At 41.3% G+C, this 19,140-nt stretch overlaps 1 protein-coding gene across 1 annotated transcript in view; it reads right to left on the bottom strand.

Annotated features, from left to right (window-relative positions):
- Positions 1-19,140, bottom strand: part of LOC124595650 (NFX1-type zinc finger-containing protein 1-like) — a 279,353-nt gene that overhangs the window by 82,559 nt on the left and 177,654 nt on the right. Inside the window, exon 10 of the mRNA XM_047134490.1 lies at positions 5,512-5,769. Coding sequence (XP_046990446.1) covers positions 5,512-5,769 — 258 coding nt within the window. The remainder of the gene's footprint in view (positions 1-5,511; positions 5,770-19,140) is intronic.

Raw genomic sequence — 19,140 nt, forward strand, 5'->3', positions numbered from 1 at the left:
CTAACTTTTGAGCTCCAGATCTTTTTCTAGCAGAAAGTACATAAGTCACACACACAAAACCACAAACACAGGCAAACATATCCTACTATTGCAGCAGTGGCATTATTGAGAGCAGTTGTCCAAGGTAGTAGAAGCGGGGTGTCGTCTGTGATTACAACCACTGATTTACTGATTTTAATTACAGGCAGTTTGGCATCAGTAGCAAAGAATTGTGTAGCAAGAAGTGATGTGGAGCAGAGAAATGCCCTGTGGACAGGAAATTTCTAATTGGGCATTTGCCCAAAGCAGTTTTAAATGTCCAAAATCTGGGCATTTATAAAAAAGTACTTTTTAAAGTTTTATTGCTAGAAAGAATAATTCAGCAATTAAAATAAGCGATGGGACAATAATTCCAATATTAAAAATTAGTAAATGTTTACACTTAAACCTAAGTGTATCATTGATTGCCTTTATTACTAAGAATGAAAAGAAAGAAGAAGCATGTTCTTTTACTTTCATTCCAACTAGCTGCACATTAATCCTGTCCTTTTTCTTTCTACCATTTCTACTCTTCATTCTTGGACGGATCCACAGAGGGGCAGGAGGGGGGGGGGGGGGGGGGGGGGGGAGACGACACCTGACCCCTGACTCATCAGTCAGCTGCAAAACTAACCTACCTTTCCTATATAATTGGAAATCAATGAGTGGAGTGGGAACGCAACCTAATCCTGTTGATGCCAATGAAACATCCATACTGAACAGTCCACGTAAAGACAAAATGGAAAGGAACCCAGTAGTAAGCGAGGAATCAGATTCAGGAGAATCTGAGGCAAAGTCGTGACTCCATAATTCTTCTGCAACATGTGAATATCATGAAAATGATTGACAACTGTTTTTTAATTGTTTTTAGTAGCATAGTACATTTAAACTTGAGTGTTGTTTTCTTCCTCTTATGTACTAACCAAGAACTGACCTCATTAAAGATGCAAGATGTTATGTTTATAGTCCAAAACATGATATCATGAAGAGGAATATTACTCCAAAGAGGTGGTAATTGTTGTTTTTGGATTGGACAAATATGGTACTTTTTTATATGGCCAGAAGTTCCAGTTAATTACACATCATAAGCCATTATTAACCCTGATTGGGCCCAAACTAAGCTCCCAGATTTCACGGCCCATTGCTTGCATCAGTGGGCATTGTACTGGTCAAAGTAACACTATTCAATACACTGAGATCCATCCAACCAGCCTACCCTGGGACGCCTTGTCTCAACTTCCCATGGGCTGGGACAGGCCTCCAGTGTTTGTTTGTTCAACAACAACTTCAAATCTAGCCCAAGAAGATGACGGTTACCGGGTGGTGGCACCACACCTTCCCACCACACACACACACACACACACACACACACACACACACACACACACACACACGAGTCCATGAACAACAAATTTTCGCCATCGATGGAGCACCCTGGACCTTGGTTATATGCAACAGATCTCAGTTCACAGTCATAAGTCCTGAAGTTCTGAACTCTAACAACTTTAAGCATTTAAGGCCTCCACCTTTTTATCCAACTTCTCAGTGTCTCTATTGTTTACACTTTTAAAACACAAATAGCAAATGCCATCACGTCAACTACATCAGATTCAGATCTTAATACCTATTTATCTCCTTACATGTCAGTGTCCGGACAGTTCTGTAGCCTGGCAGAATTATTGATAGGCAAGAATTATTGAATAGGCAAGACACTGCCAAGTCTTCACTTCCCACGAAGCAACAACATTTCACGTGGGCACCCAGGCGCAGGTGCACATTTTTGGGCATATCTTGGGTGGGATATGGAGACCCACTGCAACACAGCAGGGATGCCAGCTGGTTCTGGTAGTGACTGCAAGTGGGAAGCTGCACAAACACCACAACCAGCTGTGATTGGGACACCCCAGATAGACATCTCTAAAGTTCAGTTGTGACATCCTGGATAGACATCTCCAAAGTCCAGAACATCAGCGCATCTGTGCAAACTGCCAGGACAGGCACTTCAACAGCTTACACCATACAACAAGATCTGGTCCTTCTATCCCACCCACTACAGAGGATCCCCATGACACTGATCTGGCTCCTCTCTCAGAACAGCCAGGACTGCTGTTATTAGTATGGTGCACCCTGTGTCCTAAGTTCCCATAGGCTCTCTAGAGCCTCCAGTTCCACAGCCATCACTTGGAGACTAAAGCATCACTTCAGAACTGACAACAGGGACTTTTTCAATCAACAGCACACTGTCACCTTGTCTCGATTCCCCACACTGGCCTAGTTTCAGTTCTATGCGTTGCAACTTGTGAACAGATCTTGTAAACCCACTGCATACATCAATTGAAGACAACTGACAAGTATCATTAAGTCTACATGTGGCAAGGCATTGCCAGCAAGGAAAAACATCATCTCCAGCCGACTGATTATATGAGACCAGATAGATGGCCAACTTGGGCCCCCAATGGCCAAGAGCCTGCTCTCATTTTCTGTATGGCAGCCACAAAGCCATGTTCCGATCAAACTCATGCTTCCCTCAATAACATCACTATACTTTTGGACTGTTGCATGATCAAGCACACTGCTCGTAAAGCTGTACAAGTAGACTAAGGCTGTGTGTGTGTGTGTGTGTGTGTGTGTGTGTGTGTGTGTGTGTGATTGTAAGAGTGATATTGGGGTCAGAACTTACAGACTGGGCCGGCCGGGTTGGCCGAGCGGTTCTAGGCGCTACAGTCTGGAACCGCGCGACCGCTACGGTCGCAGGTTCGAATCCTTCCTCGGGCATGGATGTGTGTGATGTCCTTACGTTAGTTAGGTTTAAGTAGTTCTAAGTTCTAGGGGACAGATGACCTCAGAAGTTAAGTCCCATAGTGCTCAGAGCCATTTGAACCATTTTGAACTTACAGACTCGTAAATTATTTAGCCAAGCAAACAAAGTAATTGTTACAGTGGTTTCCATAACTGTCTATCAATATGACAACAAAAATAATCAATTATTGACAATATAATGCGACTAGATAGGTAAAAAGATCTACTCACCAAGTAGCAGCAGGAGAACACACACACACACACACACACACACACACACACACACACACACACACAGGTTTAACTTATGGAAGATTTTGGAACCAGTGGATCCTTATTCCCACAGAAGACTGGAAAGGGAAGGAAGATCATTGAAGGAAAAGGATTGGAGAGGTTTAGGGAAAGGGATAAGGTCCAGAAAAGTCACACACAACCCTGGGTCAGAGGAGATTTTCCGGACAAGATGAGAAGGAAAGACAGATTGTTGGGGACTGCATTGGATGAGATTTGAAAATCTGAGAGCTTAAAGATTCCTACTAAAACATCGTGCATGAAGTAATAAGAGTGAAAAGCTAAGTGCATTGTCTGTGATAGAGCTGGGAGGAGGACGGCGAAGAATAGGAAGGTCAGAAAATGAAAGATGTAGAAAACTAAAATGGAGCGAAGAAAGGAGCAGATACAGTAAAGAAATCCTGACACGGAAGGGATTAATGTAACTTAAGGCCAAGTTCGTGGCGAGAACCAATGACATGTTGTAGCGTTAGATCGCACCTGCGGATCTCTGAGAAATTGGTGTCTGGGGGTAGAATCCAGATGGTGCATTTGGTGAAAAAGGCACCAAGGTCACAACTGTCATGTTGTAGAGCATGCTATGCAATAGGATATTGTGCATTGTTGGCATACACCCTCTGCCAGTGCCCATTCATTCTGACTGATAACTGGGTGGTAGTCATGCTGATGTAAAAAGGCTGAACAGTGTTTACATAACAGCTTGTATACGACGTGTAATTTGGTGGTGGTGGTGGTTGTTGGATGTTTAAGGGGGACTAAACAGCGAAGGTCATCAGTCCCCCGTAATTTGGTGGCTCTCCCTTTGACAGTATATGTTTTGCCAGTTACAGGGCTGGTATAGACAGTGGTGGAGGGGTGCATAGGCCAAGTCTTGCAGCAGGGACAAGAACAGGGGTAGGAGACAAAGCGAAGGGAGTTGGGTGCAGAAGGAGCATAGGGTCTGACAAGGATACTGTGGAGGCTGGGAGGGTGATGAAAAGTGATTCTAGATGCGGTGGGCAGAACCTCAGACAGAATGAATCTCATTTCAGGACATGATATTAGGAAGTCATGGCCTTATTGAAATAGTTGATTAATACAGTCAAGACCAGGATAACAGTAAGTGACAATACTGAGCGACTTTCAGCAATTGGTTTGGTTTAGATATGTTGATGATGTCTTTACCACATGGACTCATGGTGAGACTGACTTGCTGAAATTCCTGGAATCACTGAATATCTTCTCCCAATTAAATTTCACTGGGTCCTATTCTGAATCCTATGCCATTTTCCTTTATGCTTATCTCATCGTCACCAAAGAACAGCTACACACTTCTGTCCACATTAAACCTACTAACAAACAACATAGTTACATTTTAACAGACCCTATGCTCCTTCTGCACTCATCTCCCTACACTATGGCTCCTACCTCCATGATTGTCCCCACTGCAAGGCTTTCCCTATGCACCCCTCTATCGCTGACTATACCAGCCCTGTAACTGGCAAAACATATACTACCAAAGGGAGAGCTACCTGTGAAATGACAATGACATATTCCAGCTGTTATGAAAATACTGTTAGGCGTTTTTATACCGGCATGGCTACCACCCAGATATCAGTCAGAATGAATGGGCACAGGCAGAGGGTGTACACTGGCAACACAAAATATCCTGTTGCACAGCATGCTCTACATGGCAGTTGTGATCTCTGTGTCTGCATCACCATACACACCATCTGGATTCTTCCAACAGATACCAGTTTCTCAGAACTCCACAGGTGTGAACTAGAGCTACAACATGTCACTGTTTCTCGCTACCCACCTGGCCTTAATTTACGTTAAACCAGTCTTTCCTTCTGTTCCCGTCCAGTAAGTCTCCTCTGACCTGGGGTGCTGGGTGACTTTTCCGCACTGTATCCCTTTTGCTAAGCCTCTTGAATTCTTTTCCTTCAACCCCCTTCCCTCCCATACAACTCTTCTGCTGCAAGGAGAAGCCACTGGCTCCAAAACCTTGCGTAAGCTAAATCTTTTTGTGAGATTGTTCTTCTGCTACCCCTTCATGAGTAGATTCTTTTATCTATCCAATTACATTTTATGGTCTATCAATATGGCTATACCTGGGTTATTATAAGGCCAAACTGTCCTGTGTTCAATCAACCTGCATACTCAGTAACTTAGTTGCACAAATTCTTTAATTTTCTTGTGGCTCAGGATAATTATTTTATTGTGAACTTCTTGGCTTTTTTTTTATGTTGCACCATACTTTTGCAAGTACAACAAGTACAATAAATAATACTGCCATGGAAGAGTGAGTATGCTTTTTAGTAACAACAAAGCTATTTCAAATAGAAATAAAAACATTCTTTCTATATTAGATATAAATCAGTCATAAAATTGTGTATATTTTGAAGCAAGTATTCCACTTACCTTAACTGGACAATTTCCACATGGCTGGAAACAGAGAAGACGACATTTGTGTCCACATTCCATTATACGCTTGCAGTCTCTACCACATTTCACTTCTGATGGATCAGAACTACAACGTATCTGATGGGTATGTCCACAATTGAGTTGCACTTTAATTTCAACAACACAGTCTCCACACTCTTCATAACATTTTTTGTTGCACTTGTGGTTTCTTTTGCAGCCAGCATTGTTTTTTTCACAAGGTTTATTACACTTGTACTGCAAAAGAAAAAAAATAGATGAAGAATATTAAAGAAATACAAAAAATTTTTGAATCAGGTTTAAAAAATAAATTTATTGTAGTGTTATGTTCTATGTTTAAGGGAAAATATTGCAAAGTAACTTGCCCAATGCAATAGCATACTGACAGGGACATCACTACGAATATTTAACTTGAGAACGGTTACTCAAGGAAAATCCTGATGGATATATGATAAGAGCTGGTGATGGTCCTGCGTGTAAGAGAACAGGCCAAGCTGTGGGGAAAAATGAGTATGTCCTTAGGAAATAAACTGGTAAGAACTTAGATAAAATTAATGAGGCAACACATACAGATACCTGGTGGCAGCACTGTCAAACATGTTAAATAAGATACCAGACAAGAGAAACATTTGTCTAGATCAGATGACACGTACTTTGGACTGAACCGAGCATCACAAGAAGTTGAGGTCTTCAGAATGATACAGTAATGCAGAAAACACTTCCAGCATGTTTCCGTTCTTGATTTCAAAACATGTCTTCAATTTAAGAAGCTCAATGAACGGTTACACACTTCTGAGTGAGTTATTACTTCTTATCCTTTGACTTAGCATAGCGCTCATAATGTGTTGCCAGTGATCATAAAATCTGTGGCCTTCGGCCACCGCGTGGTGCATGTCGCAAAGCAATCCAGGCATCGCTCCCCTGAGTGTTTCCATCACTCTCACTGATCGGACCACAGGGCTGTCTCACTAGCTCACTGCTTCCCACCACTCTCAGGGAACAGATTGCGAGGTAGCTCACTGCTCCTCACCAAGGCAACTAGCTCTGTAGACGAAATCGCACAAAGCAGACCACACGGTGACTTGAGGCGTAACTCTGTTCTCTGTGCACAGTGAAGCTTTCATGACTGAGCACGTCTCCATCCCAGTTCAGCTCTTAATTCCTAGTATCCTTATTTGCTCTATTCTAATTGTTGTCATCTTGTGTTGTTGCTCTTCTGTTTTCTCGTTGTGTGTGTTTTCTTGTTAGGTGTAGTATTATGTCTTCTTCTATGTATGTTGCATTTATAGTTGCTTTTGTTGGTGTTCCAGTAGTCTTTATGCACCTTTTAATTGCTTTGGGTGAATAGGATACTAAATGTAACAGTTATGTTATCCTACATAACAGTCCACATATACAGGTTGTCTCAGGAGGAATGGTCAATATTCAGAGATGAAACATATTTAAAGTTACTTTTGTATGTTTTTCTTGAATAACACAAAATCCGCAACCTCTAGTGAAAACTTGTCACACTATAAAATTAAACTACAATAAATTTCCTTTAAAAGGGTCCTATTCATTTTTTCTCAAGGACTTTCAGATTACGTGAAGACAGCGAGAGAAAATGGAAATTCTTGTGCAACACGCATGCACTGAGGTGTAGGTAAGCCAGTTTGAGGTAGTTTCTCGACTTGATAGAAACATGTCCTACATCAAATTGTTCATTTCTAAATTGTCTACACTACTATGGCATGTTGTAAACAATGACAATGTACTGACTAATAAATAAAATAAGTAACAATGTACATTAAATACGTTCCATCTCGGAAACCATTCAGAAGAAAAAACATGTTCGCATGAAGTTTTCTGCTACAAATTATTGTTTCTGTCATATCCCTGGACACTGAACATTCATTCTGGGACAACCTGTATATTATGTTTAATTTTTTATTTATTCATTTAACCCAAACACAGTAATGCCGCCAGGAATCCTTTTGCATCAGACCAGAGTTTTATATATAGGCATAATTACAAAACTTATTAATATCACAGTTACTTAAAAAATCATAATATTTTTAATATGATGCCTCCTCTTCTTCTCTCCACATGTAGTAGACATTTGCCTGTTATGGTCTCTAGGCTGAAACTGTTTATTTTCCTTGGGCTTCCTAAATATCTTCTGCACACTGGTTAATAATTTAACACCAACTTTGGTAATCTGTTGTCTTCCATTCTTTTGACATAATTCTTCCTGTAGTCTTTCATGTGCTTATTTAAGTTTTTCCCTCTCAGTTCTTTTCTATGCCTACATTCACTCTCTCCACAGACAGAATGTATCCAGCTATTCTTCTTAGCAATTGGATCTCTAGTGCTTGTACTCTGATGGGAACAAGTGTTTCTACTGTGTTGTCCAGGAAATAGCATCAAGGTGTAGGGAGCAGTAGTTATTATGGGCAGTAGTGGATCAACAAGTTTGAGTATTTGGACTGCGATACCGTCCTGTACAGTAATTGCTGAGCTGAAGGACTTTTCGGCAGTGTTGTCAGCTCAAGAAAGAATTTTTTGCAACTACCATCATTTACCTCTGCGAAATAATCATCCAGTCTGTGTTTTGTTTACGGTTCAAAGATGATTATCGCTAAAGTCAAGTACTGGCGTAGTTTCTTCGTTGGGACAATCGGATCAGCTGCTCCTTCTACTTTGCCTTCTAATCCCTAGATCACACAAGCTTTTCCATAGAGCATCTGGTCCTTATGCTTTAGATTAATGTATTGGCATGTCTTAGTTATTGTTTTTCTGAGTTTGATTGATTCTGTTTGCTTTATGCTTGTAATCAATTTTATTTTCCAACATAGGAGGTCGTTTGTGAGTCTGACGTGCAGTGTCTCTGACAGTATGGACTGTTTTAGCTTTTCTGTTAGCCAAGGTGCAGGTTTTCCCTTCAGGTTTCCACTCTCTGGGGAAGCAAATTTACTATGTAACAGACTTAGTGTGGTAATGATGTTGTGAGCTGATATTCCTGGTACCAATTTCTTTGCTTGTGGATTTTGTGGCAGATATATGTATGGGGGCCTGACTATAGGCTGCATTATGGGTAGGTGCAAGTTGAAACACTGCTGCATTTGAAGAAGCAACTATGCACTTGAATTTTACAGTGAAGGGGCAGAATATTTATGTTAGTGTTCCTAGCATTATTTGTATGATCAAGTCAAATTGAATTTTGAAAGGTCAGTATTGAAACATGCTATCCCGCCTATTTTTGGAGATCTGTACAGGATGCACATTAAGCAATTCTCTTGAAGAGGTTTGAAATTTATGAACATATATTTGTCTTGTTTGTCTTCATTAATATTGGATGTGAGAAGTATGGTCGGTAATGAGTCAAAGTAAATAAGTGTTGTGTGACTAAGGCCTCCCGTCAGGTAGATCGTTCGCTGGCGCAAGTCTTTCGATTTGATGCCCACTTCGGTGACTTGCATGTTGATGGGGATGAAACGATTAGGACAACACAACACCCAGTCCCTGAGTGGAGAAAATCTCTGAACCTTCTGGGAATCGAACCCGGGCCCTTAGGATTGATATTCTGTCGCGCTGACCACTCAGCTACTGGGGGCAGACATATAAGTCAAAGTGTTTGCATGCCACTACTCCACCTCCTCATCTGTTACTTATGTGATATCTTAGGACAGTGGAGTCCATAGTTAGGGAGCAGTAGAGCACACTTGGCTGAGCCAGATGTCCAAGTTCATTAGAAGAAAGACATGGATGTTGATAGTCTGAAATATATGGCGGAGTTCACTGAAATGATTTGAAAGTGATGGCTATGTTCTACAGTAACAATACAAACATGCTAGTAGAAATAGTGGCTGCATGAGTAGACAAGTTCGTAGCTTCTAAAGCACAGACTTACGAGTTCATTTGCACTGCTTTTTTCCAGCCTTTATCCACACCATTACCCTGTCATCTCTTGTTCACATACAGTGTAGCCCAAATTTGCATATCACATTATGCAAAATTTTTATCTTTCAGCAGTGAAATCCTCATATTCTCAGGCTTGTCTTCATGAGTTTATTAACCACTATGACTGTTTCAGACCCTTTCGTGCATGATACAAACTTCAGGACTGAGGTTGTAGATTTCGCAGATCAGAACTTCCTACAGCCTAATCTATAACTTATGATTATAGAGTGTGCTGCATGTATATTTGTTATCACTTTAAGCTTTTACAACGTAAAATAGCTATGTTAATAGCAAATGTTTAAAATTTTACCAGTGTACTTTCAGTGCTGCCCAACAATATCTTACCTACATTGCATTCATCTAGAAGAATTACAAGAGATGTACAATATCATTTTACCAAAATCAAAGAAAAAGGAAAATGCTGCTACTGTCAGCAGACAATTGTCATCGCTTCTGGCTCATCATCAAACCAGGACGGACATCTGAAATTGAAGCATCCTAGAGTACTCTGGAACAATGTGGATCAGGAAGTCAATCAAGATTGCCATCAACTGGTGCAGAAATTCGAGAAATCATTTCTTGTAAACTGTACTCGCAGATGTCTGCTTCCACCTTGTGTGAAGCTATCCTCCCAAAAAGGCAAATTGAGTCTCGAGCACTATCCAGCCCATCAGTGTCATCAGGTTCTGGACCAAATTCTGATTTATCTCCTTTGTGTGTGCTTTTTCATTTACAATAACCAATAAGTAATTTTTTTAATATTATAAAGCCGCCCACATTAAGTAAATGTATGTCATTAGATGTACAGCTTTTAAAAATGGTTTGCAGTAAAAATTAAAATTTTTTTCAGTCACCAAAAAGGCAATCTGCCATACGTCTCATGCGTGGATGAATGTACGTAACGTTAGTTTGAATAGAGTGAACTAAAGTCATACCACACAGTTCGAAGACAGACAGATTGCAGAAAACATCTCAAACTGGGTAAAGTCTGTTATCCCAAATACAGTATCAATTTTAAAATCATTTCCATAATAACAGAAAATGTGTCAAATACTAATTTAACTGTCATGCTTTTAAAACTTCCTTATACTCCATGCTTTGCACATTCTTTAAACCCCACTGCACAACATGCAATTCAGAAGTTCATACAAAAGATTTAATTTAAATAAAAATTCCATAATTTCTTATCTCGCAATTTCAGCTTGAAAATCGATCACTTTAAATTTAAAAGATACAGACTGGAAGATAAAGCAACAGGCTTTTCGGATTTTGAAAGTTTTTGATGAGGTGCCCTCACAGAAAACAGTATCAGTTTCAATAATGAAAATCTTGCCAAGATTAATCGAGGGGCAACTAAAACATTTTAAAGACAAAAATAAAGGATATCCTCAAAAAACAAAGTCCCTGGTTGATAATTTGCTTGAAGGGTTATCAGATTGGTTTGGCATCTCCAGCAACAAAACAATTAGTCAGGCAACATTACTGAACCCCGAGTCAAAGGTAAGGATTTTCAGATGACAAAACATTTCACGACTGCTACATGAAGGCTGCTGTAGAAATGAAAGTGTTGGTTGTTCAACAAGAAAAAACAGAGCTCATGCCTCAACCAGTTAGCAATGTTACACATGAGACTTCTTCAATCTGGTATGAGTTCAATGAAACTATTAGTCAACTTCTAGTAAGTCACAAACCAGAAAATTTAGTGGAGGGATATTTGCCTAGAAACAGCGATCCCTTAACTGGTGCAAAACAAAAAACTTGTTGTGGTCAGTGCTGTATCAATTAGTTCTAAAAGTATTATGTATCACAGCAACATCAGTGGCCTATGAATGAATATTTTCAAAAGCAGGACAAATATGCACTGAGAAGAGAAAAAGACTTACATCGACTAGTATGGGTCAAATTTTATTCATATATGATAATACTGATAAATTTATCTTTTATGGGAACACATATGGTAATACGGACTAAATGATGACTGCAGATACACTTCAATTAAAGTTGTTATAGTTATTACACTGGGTTTTTTCCGATAAAAACATTAAAATTTAACAAGAATAAGTCTCCACTCTTAAATTTTCCACTTGGTAAAAAAATATTTAGGATTGTGTTGTAATATTTATAACTTTTGCGGTAGATGAAATTTAAAACTTTTGTATCTGAAAATTACTAGAGACATAACGCAAAATTATTGCTCCTCTTTATATGTTGCTCCTCTTTATATGTTCTTCCAAAATAGGACCAAATCAGATATAAATACAGGTTTAATGACCTAAATTAAAAAGGCAATGTACCTTCCTTTTACTTGTCTTTGTGAGAAAGGGTGAATGGTCATTCCTGAAAAAGAACTTTTTCACTCCGGTGAGTGGCCATTTCTGATCCTATCTTTGAAAAGAACAGTTTTGCCCATCTCGAGTCTCAAATCAGTCAGTGAACAGTTAAGAGTGCAGACTGCATTACGAGAAAAGGTAGTTGAACCTCAGTGGAGACTGTGTGTTTGATGACTGTCTAAACTTAAGGGAATTTAGGGAAAATTATATTGAATAATTGGTCTTAGGAGGGAGTATGTGTAATTCTTTAAGTTGGTGAAACAGCAAGTTATTGTCATTGTCTCTGCCTCAATAGTTTATTTGCCCAGGGAATAAGAGAGAGCCATTCAGAGATGCCTTCTCACCTGGCCAATTGGCTGATGTTACTTGTAGCATGAATCTCTTGTCATTAAATCCCTTGCAATATCCATGCATGGGTCACAAAATGATGATGAGATTAGTTTCAGCGCACTCAAAGAATAGTTACCACATGGTTGCACGACAATATGCATTTATTGAGATGAGTAGTCTTTACTTATAAACAATTTATTTGTACAATAGCTGACTGACACATTTTAGTGCCTTAAAAAGATTGTATGGCATGACAACACAACATAGAATATATTTGCTTATAAACATTCAAATGTATAACAATAATAAAATAAAAGCACACACAAACATGGGTAGAGGCAAGTTTAGACGAATGTTCATGCCCTTTTCTCACAATGTAATAAAACTATAACATAGTTATGATTTAAATACTAAATAAGATGAGCATAGTGAGCATAGTTGAAAAAAGTATTAAGTATTTTTGCAAATACACTTGGCTGGGTAATCACTAATAATACAAAAAGAAAAAGGGATATTGACATATAGTCTTATCACTGATGAAATGACTTGCTCCTACGAGAGTTCTATGCAGACTTGAAAAATGTACCTCTCTCTCTCTCTCTCTCTCTCTCTCTCTCTCTCTCTCTCTCTGTCCGAAAAAAGGCCCAACGGTACCAACCGGCCGCCATGTCATCGTCAGCCCACAGGCGTCCTGGGTGGAGGGGCATGTGGTCAGCAGACTGCTCTCCCGGCCGTATGTGAGTTTACGTAACTGGAGCAACTACTACTCAATCAAGTAACTCCTCAGTTTGTCTCACATGGGCTGAGTGCACCGTGCTTGCCAACAGTGCTGTGCAGACCAGATGGTCACCCTCCCAAGTGCTAGCCCAGCTCGACAGCGCTTAACTTCAGTGATCTCACGGGAACCGGTGTTACTACTGTGGCAAGGCCATTGGCATTAATGTATATAGATGATGATGGTGGTGATAATAATAATAATAATAATAATAATAATAATTTCATGTAGCTCAATGGCATGGTGCAAGTCTTTCTACTGGTCACCTTTCCAGCGACTTGCGCATTCCTTATCTACCCCAGTTATTCAACAGGGAAGTTGGAATCTGAACCATGTGTTGTTCATGGTGACACCTCACATCATTGACAAGCAAAGGCTAGGCTACAATGAAGACTGAAAAATTAATGGCATGACTGACATTCAATGCTGCAACCTCTCAGTTTCCAGGCACGCGGTATACCAGTAGACCTCCAGGCCTGGCATATATATAGCTAGTTCTCCAGGCCTGGCATATATATAGATAGTTCATCAATAAGTTCTGATGAGTGAGTTTCGAGTACCAAAATATTTGACTTAGACGGCTGTATCTATTGACTGCACTGACTTAGAAGCTTAAATTTTATACGCTGCCGAGGAATCGCATACCTTAGTACCTGACATAAATTTGAACTTGGTACTTTGATGTATGCAGGGGTGCCTCCTGCAGAGTTCAACCACCACACTTCTGTCTATTTTTAGCAGTTGCCAGTAAACAGACAAAGCAAGGCATTTTACACAGTTGACTTTCCAGTAGCTGTAAAAGTATACGGCATTGGCAGCTCCGACATTATGTGGTGCGAGTTGAAGCATGCAGCGCTGCAGTCAGTGGGCACTATCTTACACCCGCACCATCACATGCTGATGTGGTATTGAGCCATATCCATCTGCAGATGGCTACATAGGTCTGCACTTTGCCCAATGGAAGCCAGACATGTTATGGACTTGGATAGAATAAGAATAAAACCAAGACCGCACCTGCTGTGGCTGCTGCCAGGCTAGTTGTCAGATGTCACATCTGCTGCTGTGCTTACAAAAGACATTCCAAAGAGCTCAACATGTGTACTCATGGTTGCCTATGAGCTCCTTGCCCTGTAGGACTATGTAGTTCTCTCTTCCCTGCTCCTCAAGGCATTGTCCAGGACAGACTATTTTCATATATAAAAACAAAGATGAGGTGACTTACCGAACAAAAGCGCTGGCAGGTCGATAGACACACAAACAAACACAAACATACACACAAAATTCAAGCTTTCGCAACAAACTGTTGCCTCATCAGGAAAGAGGGAAGGAGAGGGGAAGACGAAAGGAAGTGGGTTTTATGGGAGAGGGTAAGGAGTCATTCCAATCCCGGGAGCGGAAAGACTTACCTTAGGGGGAAAAAAGGACAGGTATACACTCGCACACACGCACATATCCATCCACACATACAGACACAAGCAGACATATTTAAATATGTCTGCTTGTGTCTGTATTTGTGGATGGATATGTGCGTGTGTGCGAGTGTATACCTGTCCTTTTTTCCCCCTAAGGTAAGTCTTTCCGCTCCCGGGATTGGAATGACTCCTTACCCTCTCCCATAAAACCCACTTCCTTTCGTCTTCCCCTCTCCTTCCCTCTTTCCTGATGAGGCAACAGTTTGTTGTGAAAGCTTGAATTTTGTGTGTATGTTTGTGTTTGTTTGTGTGTCTATCGACCTGCCAGCGCTTTTGTTCGGTAAGTCACCTCATCTTTGTTTTTATATATAATTTTTCCCACGTGGAATGTTTCCTTCCATTATACAGACTATTTTCAGTTTCAAGTTGTGAAGATATTCACTGTCAGAACTGTATTTTGTTTAGTTTCTGTAATAAACATTTGTGATTATGAGTTTTCTGAGATGTACAGTGCTTTAGTGTCTTGAGAACTGTTAATCTTGTTTTCATCTCCTCTCCTCTACCATTCCATTGGTGACAAGGTAAACAGTTTAGTGTTTCTGTATTTTTAAAGTGTGTTTTAAGATTTCTTGGGGTGTATTAGTTAATTTTGTTGGAGCAGGCATTTTGTTTTCAAATTTGTTTGTGTGGTTTTTAAACCCAGTGATTTTTGCTCTGTCATAATTGATTTGTTAGGGCAGTGTCTTATGATTCTTGTGTTGTTTTATTCTGTAGGCAGATGTGTTCATTGTACTTTGCAGTTCCTCCAACAGGGTAAGTTTCTTGGTATATGCACATCCATGAAACAAGTTTCCTAGTAAATGTTGTCTTTCCTACATAGTTCAGGTGGTCCGTTCATGTGTTGCACAAGTGTGAATTCTCTTCATTGTAGCTGTTAGTCTCAGTTGTTTTCAGTAATTCAAACTGGACTTTGTTCAATGGCAGTGTATTTTCCTAAATAGTCCGAGTCTTTCTTTCGATTATCAAGTCTGTCTCATCGTCAAAAGAGCTGTCTTTATCAAAGTCATTCAGTTACAGGAGCAGAAAATTCAGAAACTGCTGCAGGGCGTAACTCAGCTCACTCAGGTTTTGGCTTCAACAGCTGTATCTCAGCATGCTGCTCTCACATCTGCAGTGACTTTTTGAGTGTTTGACAGTCAGAAAGAGGACTGGGATACAGAGTGCATTCCATAAGTAATGCGACCAATTTTTTTCTGACGCAACGCCACACCACAGCGTGTTGTAACCGGCTGTGCTAAGTGGAGAGGGGTGTTCGCTTCAAAACGCTCTTTGTCTCATTTGGCTGCAAGCTGCCGGAGAGTCAGGACTTGCATTTCCGTCAACCCCGTTTTGAGTTTATGTGACACAGCACAATGGATCATTCTGTAGAGAAATGGTACGCTACCAAATTTTGGGTTAAACTTGGGAAGTCCGCCACCGAAATGTTTCCGTTACTTTAGCATGCCTTTGGGACTGATTGCTTGCCCAAATCACAAGTTTTCTGATGGCACAAGTCGTTTATGGATGGCCAAGAGGAGATCACCAACAAACCTCGCAGTGGACGGCCATCAACCGCACGAGTCAACGAAAATGTGACGCATGTGTGCAACTGTTTGCACTCTGACAGACGACTGAGCCTACAATTGATAGCACAAACTCTAAACATGTCAAAAAGAACCGTTTACCGCATTGTGACTGAAGATTTAAACATGAGAAACGTGTGTGCCAAACTCGTTCCAAAAGTGTTGACCGACAACCACAAGCACATGCAAGTGCCTCAGTGCTGAGATATGTTGGAAATGTGTGAAAATGATCCTCATTTTTTAAACTCAGTTATCACTGGTGATGAATTGTGGATTTCTGAGTAAGACCCTGACACAAAAAGGAAGAGTTCAGAGTGGCACACCCCATTGTCACCCCGTCCCAAGAAGGCACGCATGAGCAAGTCCAGGATCAAAGCCACGCTCATTGTCTTCTTTGACGTCAGAGGCATTGTGCACCACCTAATTCGTACCTACCGGGACTGCAGTGAACTCAGATTGCTACTTGGAAGTGCTCATAAGACTGAAAAGTAGGGTCTCGGGCTGCCGAAGCGACATCAAGGACACGTGGAAAGTTCACCACAACAATGCGCCGAGTCACAGCGTCTTCATTGTCAACGAATTCCTGGCTAGGACCAAGACTCCATTTGTTCCCCGGCGTCCCTAGAGTCCTGGCCTGGCTCCCGCTGACTTTTTTTTGTTTCCTCGGTTAAAAGGAGTCATGAAAGGAAAACATTGGGACACGATTGAATGCATCTAGGTGCATGTTACATCAGCTCTAAAGGACATTTCAGAAAAGGAATTCCAGGATGTCTTCCAGGCATGGAAACACCGCCTCGAGAAGTTTATCAACGCAAGAGGGTGCTATTTTGAAAATTTTGGATTATTTGTACGTATATATTCTATAAATGATTTTTTAATGAATTTGGTCACATTACTTATGGAACGCACCTTGTATGTACCGCCAACAGCTGTGGTTGCACATTATGGCCTACGGTGTACAAGGTATGCAATGCACTGCTCAATTTCTGGCCAGTGCAGGTGCAAATATGTGTAGTTTGCTTGACAGTTTTTCCCAGATTCTAATATGGAGGACACAGACTATGACTTGTTAGTGGAACAGTTATATGTGCATTTTTGTTGTGGCAGTCACTTCCAGCCAAGCAGTGCACATGCCCTGTTTTTGGTTAATATAGAGCAGTCATCACACAGTGTTCCAGTAAGCTTGTTGATGATCAGTGTCAGGAATGGATGACAAGAAATTAATTGTGTGCCAAACTAGGCCACTTTCTCAGATTGTGTGCAATGCTGTTGTACAGTGTGGCCCCCAGTGTTGTGTTCACAGAGATGTGTAGTGGCAGTCCCGCCACACTTGGCCCAGCCTGTAGTGCCTTTGGATGCCAACTCTTTCATCATCAGCATCAGTTCTGAAGGTGCTGATCCTGTCGCTGTCAGTCCTCCTCTCAGCATCATTCCTGGCTGTGCCTAACTTCATGTTATTGCTCAGCTTGTTCGAGATGCCCGAGGACCCCGTTCCCTCCTGGTATCATCAAGTCCGTCAGCAGCAATGTCCATTTGTTCACCAGTTTTCTTGCTACTGGCCCTGTTCTGGCTAGCCCCCATGCCATCGCCAGCCCTATCAGTGCTGACACCAGCTGTCTAGACAGTCGTTGGCCCTACCATGGCTCGTACACTTGCCGCCACCGCCACCACCACCACCACTTTTGCTTTGGTTGTCCCTGCTGGCATTGCTGTGGCTGTCCACACTGCCGCTCCTGTTGTTGCTGCTGACCCTTTGCCAGTCTCACCATCCCAGCTGGCACTGCCTATCATGTCGTGTGTTCTTCCGGGCCATGGGGTGCACCTGCTTGGAAGTTTCGCTGCAAGCCCTACCAGTGCTCGGTCTTCCCCGTCACCTCCTGAGACGGCCAGTCACCATTCCCCTACATGGATGTGGTACGCTTGTTCTATCGAGGTCATTTTCTTTTGCTGATTAGTGGTTCAGTTCTATATTTGCAGGTAAGTGGTGCTGAGTTTCTGGAAGTTATGCAATGTGTACGTACTTTTACTATTCTTGTGAATCGGATGTCATTGGTCCTACACTCCATGCTCAGCAGTCTTGTTCATTATAGGTTGCATTCTTATTTAAATGTTCTGTATACTGTTTTCTTCTGTTCACTGCTTGCAGAATGCAAGGTTGTGCTAAAGTTGTTAGCCACATGTTGGTCATTTCCCAGGTATTTTTACATATTGGCTGACTGTAACGTTTCGTTCCAAATGTTTGGCCAGTCAGCACTGGCGGTTGTGGTGTGCCTCCTTCCTTGCATGCGGCACTTATTTGAGGTGGTTGTTCCACCTCTTCTGGGGATGGAGGGAAATTGTGATGTATGCAGGGCTGTCCCCTGCACAGTTAGACCACCAGAATTCTATGTTTAGCGGGCAAGATTCAGCTCGTGCCTCACCTATGAAGCTGTTACTAAGGCAAGCTGTTACTGGACAAGGCAATGCAAGGCAATGTGTACAGGTGAGCCACAGTAGCCGCCAGAATGTTCGGAAGTGAGAAAATCACCACTATGTGGCGAGAGTCGAAGCACACAGCGCTACAATAATCAGGCACTATCTTATGTCCATGCAGTTATGTGCTCATGTGGTACCACCCCATGTCCTTCTGCAGGTGGCTACTCAGGTCTGCGCTCACCCCCAAGACAAGGCCAGACATGTCCCTGACTCTGACAGATCAAGTTTTGCTCCAAGTTTCTGCACTGCACCCTGCTGCCCATGGTCTCTGCCCACCCAGATGCCTCACCTGCAGCTAAGCTTACAACAGCCAACCCCAAGGCACTGTGCTGCCACTATCATCAGTGGCTGCCTACAAGCTCCTCACCTTGTATGACAGTATAGTTCTCTCTTCCCTGCTCCTTGAGGCATTTCCAGGATAGTAAATTTTCTGTTATCAAGTTAAGAACATATTCACTCTCAGAAGTGTACTTCGTTTAGTTTCTGTAATAAACTGTTGTGATTTCAAAGTGTGCATTTTGCTACATTCAGTCACATCACTCAGCAATGGATGGAACAGATATCTTTACCTGTTCCCAAGACATATGAGTCTTAACAGATGGGCAAATAGATGGGCAACAAGATGTAAATAAAAAATTTTTATGTGGTTAAATTACAAATTATCATTTTTTAATTCCTTTCCTTTATTTTTACTTCTGAGCCTTGCTTCTTGCCAAATTTTATAA

This window comes from Schistocerca americana, chromosome 2 (assembly GCF_021461395.2).
Source record: "Schistocerca americana isolate TAMUIC-IGC-003095 chromosome 2, iqSchAmer2.1, whole genome shotgun sequence".
In the NCBI taxonomy this organism is placed as follows: Eukaryota; Metazoa; Arthropoda; class Insecta; order Orthoptera; family Acrididae; genus Schistocerca; species Schistocerca americana.